We start from the raw sequence: 14,072 nt of genomic DNA on the forward strand, positions 1-14,072 counted from the left end.
TGCTGTGTCAGCTTCTTGAATAGTCTGCTCCATTGCTTATCTAGCTTTATCTGAAGATACTTCATAAATCTGCATGAGATTAAATGTATGGAATATATAGCTTGTAAAAACACCGTATGGTTTAATGTATGTTGTACGTTGCTTATGTGAGGCACATAACATAAGTAAAACTAACAAGTTCATTTTTTAAATAAGGTTTGTGTGAATAAGGAAGGGCTGAGTTGTTCTGCCAGGTGCTGCATAAACACAAACAAGTCTGTTTCAGAAAGCTTTTGGACAACATACAAGACAAGAAGCAGCATACAGGCATTGCACTGTTCTTTGTCAACAATCAAAGCAACCTGCTTTCTCCTTGCTAGTGGTAGCACTTCAAAAATAGCAGTTTGTTATAAGGATACCTGTATTCTTAAATATTCTGTCATTAGTTTTGAATCAGCTCACTCACCCTTTAATTTGTGAATTAATCCCCTCTAATGCAAGCAAACATCACTGTTGTGGTTTTCTAGGTATTGTTAAACACTGTCATAAATAGCCTGAATAGAGTAAACCTAGGTAATGATCTCAGATGAGGACAGCTTTGTTTTAGACTAGTATTGAACTCCAGGTGTGGCTGTTGAACTGTGTAAATATGACTTTTACTAAATACTTTCCTTTATGTGGCTCTTCAGCATGGAGTTCATTATTTAGGACTGCATGTTGATTTGGAATCCTGATCTAAGATGGAAATAGTTCTTGGCAAGCACTTTGCTTAATTCCCTTTTTCATTTTTGGTTGAGATTGCTAGCTTTATTCCCTTCCCCCCTTTTCTATTTTGCCTCTTATTATGTTTCTTTTAAGCAGTGCATTTAGTAGCAAAGTGAATAGAACTTGCATGCTGACCACTCCCCTAGTGGTACTCTAATTACAATTTTAAGACTTATTTGAACCTGGCTGTTTCTGACACAACAAGAACATTAGTAGCATTACCATGATTACAAGATGAAAGCTGAAAGCTTTTAAGATTAACAAAATAGAGTGGAAAATACAACCTTTGTCCTAGGATCTGTAGCACACTTTTATTTCATTTTTCTTCCTTGGGGTTTTATTGTTAGTACACTGTGGCAAACAGCACTAGGTTTATTTTTCCTATAATAACACTGATGCCTACTACAAACCATAAATCTTAATGGGTCAATGAACAATATTGTGGGTTGGTGAAACAAACAAATAAATAACATCTGACTTTGTATCTTGGCATAATAAACTTGGTTTTGAAGTAGTTTATGACAGTAAACTTTTAGATCTGTTTCTGAAAATGTGGGCTAAGCACAGTAGTATGTTTATCAATAGACTTTTATTTTTCCCCAGTGCTTACCTCAAGTCGTTTATTTATAAGGCATTAGGGGAGGTGGAATGTTTCCATGCTGCTTGCCCTGTTTTGCTGACTTCAATCATTTAAATCTTTGCATCTTCTTTGAGCTTTCACTCATAACTTGGAAGTGAATGTGGATGCTTTGGCCTCTTATTTGGCCAGCTAACTATTGCTGGTGTGATCCACCAGCCAAAGCAATCTGCTTTCTAGATTGTGCCTGTCAAGCTGATTTTTGTTGTTGTCTTCATCATGAACTAATTGTGAGAAAGTGAGATCAGAGGAGCCATTTCCAGCAAACTACCCGTTCTCCTGGGGAGCTCTTTCTAAGGCTGGTCTGATGCTAGCAGATTTTAGGGGGCTACACCATGTGTCAATTGGTGTGGCAGAGCTTGCCTCCTACGGACTGGAGGTGGGGAGTCTGTGCGAGTGTTATGGTTGGAGGCCAGAGGCAGACTTCCAGCCCAAGACTGTGCCTTGGGGGAAAGTGCACTGGCTAGGCAGGTGGAGAAAGTGAACAAAACACATCAGATGGATAAATTACCTTTATTCCAACTCCCCCACCTCATAGTTGCACAAATGACTGGCATTTCAAGCGTGTATGTGCTGACATAAATTACCATTTAAATGATGGCCTGTCGTGGCAGTGGATATGTGTATGGCATTAAAATAGCAAACTATGTGTTTAGGGCTAGCGTTAACCGCAGAACCGTTCCAAAATCCCCTGGGATAACGCGTGCTTTAAAACCAGTCGATTTTCGGCACCTTTTTGCCCGCGACGCCGTGGGCTTTCGCCCTCACGACGGAGACCGCGCGGTGTGGGTCGGTCCGTTCGTCCGTCCTTCCTTGGGGGCGCCCCGCGGGTCGTGTCGGGGAAGGGCCCTCCGGAGCCGCCGATGGGGCCGGCGGCGGGCACTGCCCTGCCCTGCCCAGGGCGGCGGCGCCCCCTGGCGGCGCGGCCGCTGACGCCTGTCCCTGTTCCTGTCCCTTCAGGGCGCACCGGTCGCTACGCGCTGATCGAGAAGTGGCGGGACACCGAGCGGCACCTGGCGCCCCACGAGAACCCCGTGGTGTCGCTCAACAAGTGGGGGCAGTACGCCAGCGACGTGCAGCTGATCCTGCGCCGCACCGGGCCCTCCCTGAGTGAGAGGCCCACCTCGGACAGCGTGGCTCGCGGCCCCGAGAGGACTTTGTACCGGCAGAGCCTGCCACCCCTGGCCAAGCTGCGGCCCCCAAATGACAAAGCCATGAAGCGGAGGGAGCCGAAAAGGAAGTCCCTGACCTTCACTGGTGGGGCAAAGGGGCTAATGGACATCTTCGGTAAAAGTAAGGAGTCCGAGTTCAAGCAGAAGGTGCTCAACAACTGCAAAACGACGGCAGAAGAGCTGAAGAAGCTGATTCACCTCCAGACAGATAAACTGCAGTGCATTGAGAAGCAGCTGGAGTCCAACGAGGCAGAGATCCGGTACTGGGAGCAGAAGTACAACTCCAGTCTGGAGGAAGAAATCCTCAAGCTAGAGCAGAAGATCAAAAGAAACGAAGTAGAGATCGAGGAGGAAGAGTTCTGGGAAAACGAGCTGCAGATCGAGCAAGAGAACGAGAAACAGCTAAAGGAGCAGCTCCAGGAGATGAGGCAGAGGATCCTAGAATGCGAGAGCAAGCTGAAGGACTACGTGTCGCAGATCCACAATATGGAGAGTGGCCTCGAAGCGGAGAAGTTGCATCGGGAAGTTCAAGAATCCCAAGTGAATGAAGAAGAGGTCAAAGAAAAGATCGAGAAGGTGAAAGGTGAAATTGATATTCAGGGCCAGCAAAGTTTACGATTGGAAAACGGCATCAAAGCTGTAGAAAGATCTCTGGGCCAAGCTACCAAACGGTTACAGGTAAGAACAACCTTTTTATCTATGGCTAAGCAGAAGTCAAAAACCTGATTATAACATTTTTTTTCTAGCACAGATTTCAAGCTGACAAAGGAATGCATAAGAAACTTTCTATGGTGAACTTGGGTAAAAGGAAGAAAAAGTTGCTTCCATTTTCAAATTGCGATTCAGATTGCTTTGAAGAACAGTCAATGTTAATTTTATCTATCACAGACAACCTCTCCTTATTCACATGCAGGCTAAGTTCCTTCCCCATCAGTTAGAGCCCATGTTTGCTGCCGTTCACTGACTGCCCAGTGACCTCTGAGAAATCATTCAGAGCATATCTTCACCATGCAGTGGACTGTGATAGCAAAATACCAGAGCTAGTATCAGCCAAAGTAGCTGAGGGCAATGCAGCCGCATCCATGGCAATGCATCTGGCCCCTTTGCCATGCTGTGAGGGAGTGTTCATTACCTCAGTGTAGCACTGTTACGCTGGTGAGTCTGCATTGTTCCACAGCTCAAAAAAAATATCATCTCTTGCATGAACAATAGCACATTCAGCGCTAGCCGAGGGATGGTTGTACTGCAGGGTGCTGAACAGGACCATAGTGCTCTTGGCCGAACTCTTTTAAAAGCATTTGTCTTCAAGCCCCTGTTGATTTAGGGTTAGATAACTTGAGAATTTAGGCCCCAGCTCTTGGCAGATCAGTGCATCATATTAAGTTTCAGGGAAACTGGCACCACCATAGCCTTTTCCGAAGCTAAACTTCGGATTGTTGGTTATTTCTGCTACCAAAGATGATGAATTAAAAAGTACAGTCCAAAAGCAGCATCTGGATAGTAGATGGATGTAAGAGTTAAAACAGCTGCTATCTTACAGGGACATTGTTTTAAAGAGCAGCATCTCCCTTTTCCTGTCCAGCTTGCCAGTGTTCAGGATTTTCTCTCCACATCAGGCAGTTGTGGCACGTGTCACAAGAGAATCCAGTCTCTACTTCCTTTCAAGAGCTGATGATATCACTTGGAATTTAATAGAGCACGAAAGAATAAATATAAATGGAAATACAGCTGCTAGCAGAGAGGTGAAGGAGAGATTGTAACTCTGGGGATCAAATCCTGGACTTTTAACGTACCACGTAAGATAAGACTGAGGAACCAACACATCCATTTGAGTTGTGATTCTGGCAGTATTCCTGGGATTCACAATCACTGTATTTCACAGGGCTGCAGTTGCAATCAGATAATTCCACTGTAAATATGTAATGGGATTTTGCATCCTTACTCCTGAGCACCCAGAACCACGTGTGTATAAGTTGTCTTTACAAAATGAGTGAGAAAAATGTGATTTTTTCACCTAAAGCAAAACAGATGAAAACTGTAAGCAGTTTTGGCCATATTTTTCTAGCCTAGAGAAATTATGCATACAGATTTCTGCTAACTGAAATTATTGAGTCCTCAATAACACTCACTGAGGCTATGATTATGTTCAAAATGTTCTGTGTTTCATTCCTTTTGTAGGCAAGGTTTTCACTTTCTTATGGAAGCTCCTGGTAAGTTCAGGTCTTTCAAGCTTGTTGTAAACTTAAAGGTGCATTGATCTGGAAGATCAGAATGAAATAAATTCAGCTCTGTATTACATAGTTTTGGGAGCTAGGAATAGAGAAATAGCTTCTTGCGTGCTGAAAGTTAAATAATATTATCACTGATAGAACTAATTGATATGAAACTAGAAAAGTTGAGGTGGGGTTTTTAGACCTTTCAATATGAAAGAAAATGTTAGTTCACTATACTGAAAGTGATGAGAACACAGCTGGCATTTTTAGTAGACTTTTCAGAAATGTCTGGTGATTTGCCTTACCTCTTATGTCATTCCTTTTCTTTACCATCCTCCCGCCCCCCCCAGTAGAGATAGCTTTCCAAAATATGAGGCTATGTTCAGTTATGGATTAGATGCAGAATTATGCTCTCCTTTTTTTCTAGAGAAAGATGTTGAATGCAAAACCAACCCACCAATCAAAAAAAAATAAAAATAAAAAAAATAAAAAAAGAACCCCCCATCCTACTTCAAGTAAAAGATCTCACTAAGGTTTCACAGGTAGATATTAAATTCACATCTTAAATCAACAGGATTTGGGGGCAATACTTAGCATTTTTTAGCTTATTTCCTGAGAGAGTTGAGAAATGTCAAGAACAAATTATTTATCATGTTCTGTTACCCTGCATATTGCAGTGATTATTTTTTTAAGCTGAATTCTCTTCAGTGGCAACTTTGTTCCAACCTCATAAAATGTGGCACTGCAGAATTAGCCTTGTAGTAATTAAAGACAAGTGAGATTTTTTTTTGTCTCCTAAGTGCCCAGTTGTAGGTCTAAAATAAATTGAAGAATTTTTCTGTAAAATTATCCTAAAGTTTGGAGATGGCCTGATCCCATTTCTCAGTCCAGTTCCTCTGAAAGCTTATAGCAAATGAATGGAAGCAAGTGTAGCTCAGAGTTGGGACCAACCACACGATCTGCGTTGATTGAACCTTTCAGGCAAAAACGCATCAGTGACAAAGCCATTGACACTTGCAAAGTCCTAATTTAAATATCAGATCACTTTGGTCAATTTTCTTCCTAACTGTAGAATTAAATTGCAACCATGATGCAAGATTGAAGTGAATAAGGGCTGTCAGGGACTATTTCTACAACAGATCCACAAAGCTTTTCTCCCCCAGTCCTTGTGTAATTTCACATATAATTCTGCTTACACCAGATAATTAGAGAAAATAAGGGTGACCCAACCTCCCTGTGTCACCAAAACAGTATTTTGGGAGTGCAGCAGTATTCACTGAATGGAAATGCCTGTGGATGTGCTGCCTGGCTAGCTAGCCCATCACTTGTGTGGCCAGTTAGGCAAAGCCCATCCTGGCTGTTGAAGGCATCCCCATGCAGCCTTCTGCTAATGAAGCTGGGTCTGGGGTGGAAGAAAAATCCTACTGCAAGACTATCATCATCTGTTGGAGCTGTAGGTGCTGCATATCATTCCAAGAATTACAAAGCATTGAAGGAGAGCCTAAATAATCATCCTTCGTACTTGTGCAGGGTTGGATAACTAGCCAGGATTTGGCCTCACTCTGCTAGGGTTTCTAGCAGAGTGAGATAGTTTTGTCCATCAGAATTTACACTCAGCGTAGAAAATGCAAAGGACAAGAAGAGAGAGGAAGTATTCTTTTTTTAGGAACAGAAGAGCTAAATGAGCTATCCATGTTGTGATGGGCACTTTTGGCAGAGCTTGCTCTTTTTTTTTCCCCACACTTTTATTTGCTTTTCTGAGGTGATAAGAAACATGCACTAGTCATTCAAAAAGCAATATAAATAGACCACTAGTAACCCCAAGTAAGAAGTAGTAGTGAGCATTGACTTGCTTTCTAAATTGCAAGAGTAAAACAGCTTTCAATGCTTTCATTTGCATTTGAATTAAAAAAAAACAAAACATAAAACACACACAGAAGTTTTCTCTTTGAAAGGAGGAACTACATGTTGTCCAATTGCAAACAGTCTTGAAATGCTGCTTTTTGCTTGCTGCTGCTCAGCAGATATTTTCTCTTTCCTGGCAGGACAGGGAACAAGAACTGGAGCAACTGACAAAGGAGCTGCGACAGGTCAATCTCCAACAGTTTATCCAGCAAACAGGAACGAAGGTCACGGTGCTGCCTGCAGACCCCATTGAGGTGGAGGCCCCACATGTGGAGCTCGAGAGAGGTGCAATGCTCAGAATGGTTTTGGTGGGAGGGAGAAGGGGATGACAACACGTGTACCTGCTGCATTACTGCTAGTCCTCACACATCAAGTGTACGCTTGGTTAGCAAAGAAGCTAGCAAAATATTAATGGAGAATGGTGTGAAATATTTCTCCTAATTTCAAGGGTTTAGCAAGCTATAAATACAGCACAGTATGTTGGTAGCTTCTCTCCTACTGTGCCTAAGCCTGTGTTTGTCCCATCTGTAGTGTGTTAGGCCATTATCTCTCAAATATGGCCAATGTGGCTGCAGGCACGTAAGCTGGCACGTAGGGTGGTTGCATGTCTGACATTGCTCGCCATCTGGTTTCTTCCTCTTCTTGGGGGTTATGTTGTCAGTTTAGAAAAAGGAATGCATCTGGATCTCAAGAAATCCTAGACAGCAGCTGCATGGGAATAGGATCTAACCCAGCTGGGCGGTCAGGCACCCAGAAGTCCTGCACAGATGGCTGTTACAGCACGTACAGACTGACTTTGCCCGCGGTGAGATCAGTGCATTCTGCATATGCCCACAGCTGAATTCAGAATTTTCTGCTCAGTAACATGGGAGCACTTTAAATGCATGCAAGAACTGGCACAAGCAGAAACTTCTTTGCTGTGGCTCAGCCTCTGCTGTGTTGTGCCTTATCTAGTGGTCTGCTTACAGAGACCTGTTTGTCTCAGCATTCCCTTTAGCTGTAAACTTTCAAACCAAAAGGCATTGGTAGGGTAAGAAGGTGGGAAGAGGAGACAAAACAACCAGGCCTTAAACATCAGCACTTGAAGAGTATGAAGTTTCTCTTTCAAGTGTGCAGGAAGCGTTGAGTTTATGTACAGGTACAAGCTCTTTCTGCACATTGCTACATAAATGTACTGCATGTGTATGTGTTCCTTGTGGAAGGGTAATTATATTGAGTAGATATACCTCTATTTTGAAATGAGTGGGAAGTGTGCACCTCAGATCTCATCGCTTCCTAGTCAGGTATTTGGGTTTTTTGGTGTGTGTGGTATTCTTTTTCTAACCTGCACTAACTGCACAACTAAGCAGGAAGAAGACAGGTGTTCTACGGATGCTGCTCTTGATGATGACTTTTCTAATTGCTGTCTTTCTTGTGCAGAGCCAACATTTCAGTCTGGGTCATTGAAGCGCCCTGGCTCGTCGAGGCAGCTCCCCAGTAACCTTCGGATTCTGCAGAATCCCTTGTCATCTGGTTTTAACCCGGAGGGCATTTACGTATGACAGTATATACCTCTTCTGGAGAGGACCTAGCAAGGTACCCTGGACAAGATACACTTTTGTTTTATTCTGCCAATGATGAATGGAAGAAGCTTTTTTCTGTTAAGCCACCATGTGTTTTTTTTCTTCCTCCAACATACCACTTGGAGCCATACCCTGTGCACTGATGCTAAAGAGACAGGAACTGTCTCAATTCTTAATTGGCAACAATGAACTTGCTGTCACACAGCTAGAGTGCAAAAACCTTCATTTGTTTTTGCTACTTCAGAAGTGTTCGGGAAAGTGTTATTCCATGTATAGGCATAAATAAAAGACTGAGGGTGAAGGAAACCATGTATGCAGCTGATCTGAGGTTTAATTTATTCCATTTAATCAATGGACGTGTGAATGTTGACCTTTTATATTTTTTTTATTTTTAACTTGTGAATAATCATGTATGGTTGTACATCCGTCTGACAAGGTGACTTTAACTTGCATGTACAAACATCCACCATTTGATCAAGTACAACAACTTGCAATGCAGAGAGTTGTTTTGAGTGCTGAAATTTAAGATGGTTTCTCACCACTGACTTTGTTAATTTCTGTTGTGGGTCATGTGTCCTGTTCCATCCATTGCTACCTTTTAAGGCTTGAAAAGTGAGTCTGTGGGATTTACTTGCTGTTGAGTCTGCCTTGAATGAAGCACCTAGTGTTAAAAAGACTTGTGGAATTTAAACCTTGGCTTGGTAAGAATATTTACAGCATATGATTGAGGATGCACTAGTTAGATGATATTTTATTATATAGAATGTATATTTGAAATATTTTGCCACATTGTATATGCCTTTTGAGAAAAGAACAAGTAAGAAATTGTCTTCATTTATCTCACCAAAAGAGAGTAGGAGGCTTTCACTGTGTGTGATTTTGTACTTTATTTTTACCACTAGCCATTACAGTGTTCTTGTTTTGCAATAAATCTTGCTGTTGGAGGAGAGAAAACAAAACAACACAAATGAGCATCCTCTTCCAGCTTTCCAGAATTCACTCAAGTTTTGTGGAGGGAAGAAATCTGGCAGAGTCCTGTGAAGTGAATAGCAGAGCTTCTACTGACTTGAGCAGGGCCAGGATTTCATTCCAGGTCCCCAGTAATAAATGGTAGGCTTTAGCCCCTTTGAAAGATGTATTTCTACTTAGTCAGTTATAGATCATAAAGCTTACAAGAAGAAAATTTGGAAATCTGGATTTTTTTATTTTAACAACAACAAAAAAAAAGTGATAATATTACATCTTGATGTCACTATAATGCAATCAAAGCTAAGCAAAGTTTTTGACAAAATGGCTTCTGTGCAGAAAGAAAGATACTACCAAGTAGCACATTGGTTATAGGCCTTGACATTGATTGAGAGTGTGCACACCAAGTTTCCAGAGAGAGTTTCTGGCATCAGTGAGACACTTGATATACATTAGGAGGCTACAGCCTTGTGGATGAGTCAGAGAATGGGTGGGCCTTACCTAGTTGCATTTGGATTGCTGTTTTAGTAGGAACTCAAACTATCATCCACACATTTGAGTTCACCTTGACATGACAGGACTCACAGTATGTTCACTGCAGTATTTAATACTTAGGTCCCCAGCACATAAATGCAAAGGGTAACCCCAGACTTCAGTGGGTGGCAAAATGACAAAACTCCTGATGCCTTTTGTTAGGTGAGGATTTTACCACTGGTAGGAAACTCCCAGCTTTTTGCCATAGAAAATGCTGAAGAATTTTAAACTCCTAGCATCCTCTTGTGTCAATTTACTGATGTGCAGATAAATGTTAATTTAAATTTCCTTTTTTTTTTTTTTTTTTTTTTTTTAAGGGGGGACTTTAAAAAAGGAACTTTTTTTAAAAGAAAAAGAAACAACAAAAAAAGGAAAGTCCTAGTCATAGTGACAAATGGAAGCTTTATAAGATATAGTAGATGAAGGACTCCTGAGTGTTTAATGCATTTTTCCTTTCCACTTATTAATAGCATCATATATTCTAAAAATGCTGCTGTATTTAGACTAACAGCAACAGATAAGGCTGTGAATATATAAAGGACCTTTCCAAATGGACTCTGAATTTTTAATGGTTAAATTATCAGGTCTCTTTTTTTTCCTTGTGAGTAACTGGAAAATGAGATGTTCCTACCCGAGTAATCTTTGCAGTGCTCACAGATTTTACTGTTAGTTATCACAATTCTGTGCTCATGTTTACTGTGCCCATAACTTTGTATGAAAAAGAGAATGTGTATATATATAAATATATATATATTAAAAAAGTGTAAAATATACATAGTTTGGGGACGATATCTGTCCAAGGTACTTGAGCATATATGCCTTACATTCTGGGTTCAATTTACAGAAAAAAAATGGCCGTCTCCAGTGGATATCTTGCATCTTCAGCACCTCCTCTTGACATTAGAGAACTGAGGCACTCAGCACCTTGCAAAGTCTGGCCCGAATTATGCTGCATGGGGGCACAGGGGGACACAAGGAAAAGCCTGTTGCAATCTCAGCCTTGTACTGAGATGAAGCAATTTTAAGGCAGATTAGTGTACTTACCCAGCTAGTGCTTGTGTCATACTTTAAGTAACTGGTCCGTCTCCCACAGATACCAGTTTGAAGTTATTGAACTCTTGGATCATAAAAGCTGCCCTCTTTTTCTGCCAGGTTGTTCTTTAGGTTGGAGAGAAGAGGAAAAGGATTTAAAGGAAGGGGAGGAGCAGCTTTGGAGGTCTTGAGTTACAGCTTCGTAATAGAACCTAGGAAGGATTTTCCCATTTAATTTTTTTTTATTTTTTTTTTTAAGGTATCTGCTGATTGCAGCAGCCATTTGACAGAAGGGCCAGCCTGGAGCTGGCTCAGGAGGGACCACTGCATCATTGAGTGGACCCTCCATATCAGGGCTTTAGCATATGTCAAGGTGATCTAGAAAACGTTTACAGTTTCAACCACTGTTGTTGTGGGTAAGGAGAGGCGTTCGTATCTGAACATTTGTGAGACAGTGACAAATTCATGCCCCCTTCTTCCCCCCCTCCTGTTGCTTATTAAATTTCACCCAGGTTAAAGTTTGTAGCATTTGCACCCTCTCTGTAAATAAACCAAAAAGAAATGGCATGCCCTTGCATTAAATGTGAATTGAATAATGTATTACAGTTATAAAATTTCCTCACATTATGGTGGTAAGAGTTTTGCTTCTAATCAACTACAGAACCTCATTCTTTCTTTACAAAAATAGAAAATTTCATTTTCGGAAGTGTTTCAAACCTCCTCATGGGGCATTAGCAAAAAGGAAGCTACACATGTTAATTCTAACAAGTGCCATATTATGTACTGGCCAGCATGATAGTTCTTTTGTTTGCTTTAAATAGTTGAATACACAAGCACTATTTTCCAGTGCACAGGGAATTTATATGGAAAACTCCTGTAATTTATTACTAATGATAATTAACTGTTACCTCTCTCATCTGTGAGGATACAGTTTATTTTCACTGGTGATGCTATGTTGTTGGGGGAAAAAGGGGAGAGTGACTGTTTGGCAAGCCCATAGGGTAAGGCTGAGGTAAACATCCTAAATGCCCAAGCAACGGAGAAATGCAAGTCCCACTTTGAAAAGTGAGCCAGGAACCTGCCTCCCATTACCTTTCAGTGGGACTTAGGTTCCCAAGTGCCTGAATTGCTTCTGAAAATGCTGATAGCTTTGAGATTACTTGCTTTTCTAAACCCTAGCAAGTTGGAAGAAAGTTCTTCAGCAAGAGACCTATCACTAGCATTAGCAATATGCAAACATGTTTTAATTGTGAAGTAAGAGGGAAAAGATCGTTTAGTGAAATAAGTCTCCTCTTGGGGCACTAATTGCCTTCTTTTTATTGTGAAGAGTATTGCATTATTTTAGCGAACTGGGATCATATGAGTATGAGCAAAATATTGATCTTGTCATTTTTAGAGAGTTATCTTGAAGCATATAAATTCCTGATGTGCATTAACTTGAGTGAATTGGGCCTTAATGATCCATGTAAATAACAAAACTGTATTCAGATATTTTTTCCAGAAAATAGTCTCTAATAGTCTGTACTGTATTAAAATAAGTGTTAAAGTGTTACTTTTATATTACACTTTTTTTTTTTTTTTTTTAAACATTGAAACATGCATGTTTATTCTATTTGCTACAGTATTTTAATGTTTTGGATGAAGGCCATCAGTTGTATGGAGGTGACAAAACAATCATTCTGTCTATTTATTCAGTATTGCTGCTTAAAGTTTTCAAAATAAAGCTTTCAATGCCAATATAGTGACTAATTGAAAGCTGTTCTAGCTCTCTTCAGACCTATTTTATATGTTTATATAAAGCTAAAGAAGTGAAACTTGTTATATAAACTGTTATACCAGCGAAGAATTGTTGCAATAATGTTGTGGGAATGGTTGAGGGTATGTGTGTGTGGTATATACATAAATACATGCATGCAGTGAATGCATTTAGGCCTTGAGTAGATGAAGTGCTGAAGAATGTTCAAATCCTTTGCCATCTTGCAAGCAACTTACACGTGTGACCAAATACTGGCTAATGCATCGTACTACTCCTGCCAGGAGTATGTAATGCATCGTAAAACTCCTGCCAGGGGAGTTTTAGGTTAGATGTTAGGAAGAACTTCTTTATCGAAAGGGTTGTTAGACACTGGAACAGGCTGCCCAGGGAAGTGGTGGAGTCACCATCCCTGGAAGTCTTTAAAAGACGTTTAGACGTAGAGCTTAGGGATATGGTTTAGTGGGGATTGTTAGCGTTAGGTAGAGATTGGACTCGATGATCTTGAGGTCTCTTCCAACCTAGAAATTCTGTGATTCTGTGACTAGTGTGCAGTGCTTATGAGGGACACAGCAAGTAGATGTGGTTGTAAAGATCTGGGGCCCTTTGAACCAAATATGGCTTGACCACATTCTTGAGAATTCCATAGATGTGTTTCTGAACTGGGCCTAAAAGTGTGTTCTGATGGAAAAATCTTTATGTTGCAGCAAAGATGTCTCATTTCAAGCATAGCCAGTACCTCTGAAGGTACCTCTGAAAATTCAAAGAGTTCTGAGATGGGCAGAGGGTTCGGAGACGGTTCAAGTATGGCCACTGTATTTAGTAGAGGGTATCAAAATGCAGAGAATAACATTCACCTTCACGAATATGGTCACCCAGTGAAACTAATGGGTCTCTAACTGGACGACTTGAGTTGCTGAAGCTTTAACATTGAGAAGCAATGCCAATTAACTGTGAAAACATAAATGAGCATTTGATTACTGCTCTGCTTCAGTGCAGGATGAAAATCTGTACTATGTGTAACTATATTTTGTCATTTAAAAAAGCTTCTATTTTTGATTATTCTCATGAACGGTTGATGAAAGATATTGAATATGCTCCCATACAATAAATTCCCCTCTGAAACTTTGGGTCTTTACAGTTCATGGTTTGCTGGAATTGCACTATACATCTCGCGGACATCTCGCGTACGGCTGCTGGAACTGTGTCCATCAAAGAAAAAGGTGATGTCCAGACCTCAAATGCTTCCAGAAATGGCCTTATGTTGAGCATTAGGGTGCTGAATGCTCCCAGATGGCAATTTACTTGGGGGCAAGGGACACGCAGATGGTCAGCATGAGGCCTTCATCAGAAAGTGTGCACAAACTATATTTTCCGTGTAAATGCTGCCTGGGAACTGGAAGAGATGGAGGAGCTTGTTTTCACATGAGGAGCTATTACTAAGATTAATATTCATCCCAAAATGATAGAATTGGTCTGCAACTCAGGCGAAGTTTAACTTTTAAAGCAGAGAGGCAGGGGTTTCTTTGGAAATGATCAAGGAGAGGAATTGAA

At 41.0% G+C, this 14,072-nt stretch overlaps 1 protein-coding gene across 2 annotated transcripts in view; it reads left to right on the forward strand.

Annotated features, from left to right (window-relative positions):
• Window positions 1–13,644, forward strand: part of RASSF8 (Ras association domain family member 8) — a 92,564-nt gene extending 78,920 nt beyond the window's left edge. For both annotated transcript variants that reach the window (XM_084298225.1, XM_084298226.1), the window contains 3 exons: window positions 2,342–3,231; window positions 6,812–6,956; window positions 8,091–13,644. In XM_084298225.1, the coding sequence (XP_084154351.1) occupies window positions 2,342–3,231; window positions 6,812–6,956; window positions 8,091–8,212 (1,157 nt within the window). In that variant the 3' untranslated portion in view covers window positions 8,213–13,644. The remainder of the gene's footprint in view (window positions 1–2,341; window positions 3,232–6,811; window positions 6,957–8,090) is intronic.
• Window positions 13,645–14,072: the final 428 nt, after the last annotated feature.

Source organism: Netta rufina, assembly GCF_964035555.1.
Source record: "Netta rufina genome assembly, chromosome: 1".
Taxonomy (NCBI): domain Eukaryota; kingdom Metazoa; phylum Chordata; class Aves; order Anseriformes; family Anatidae; genus Netta; species Netta rufina.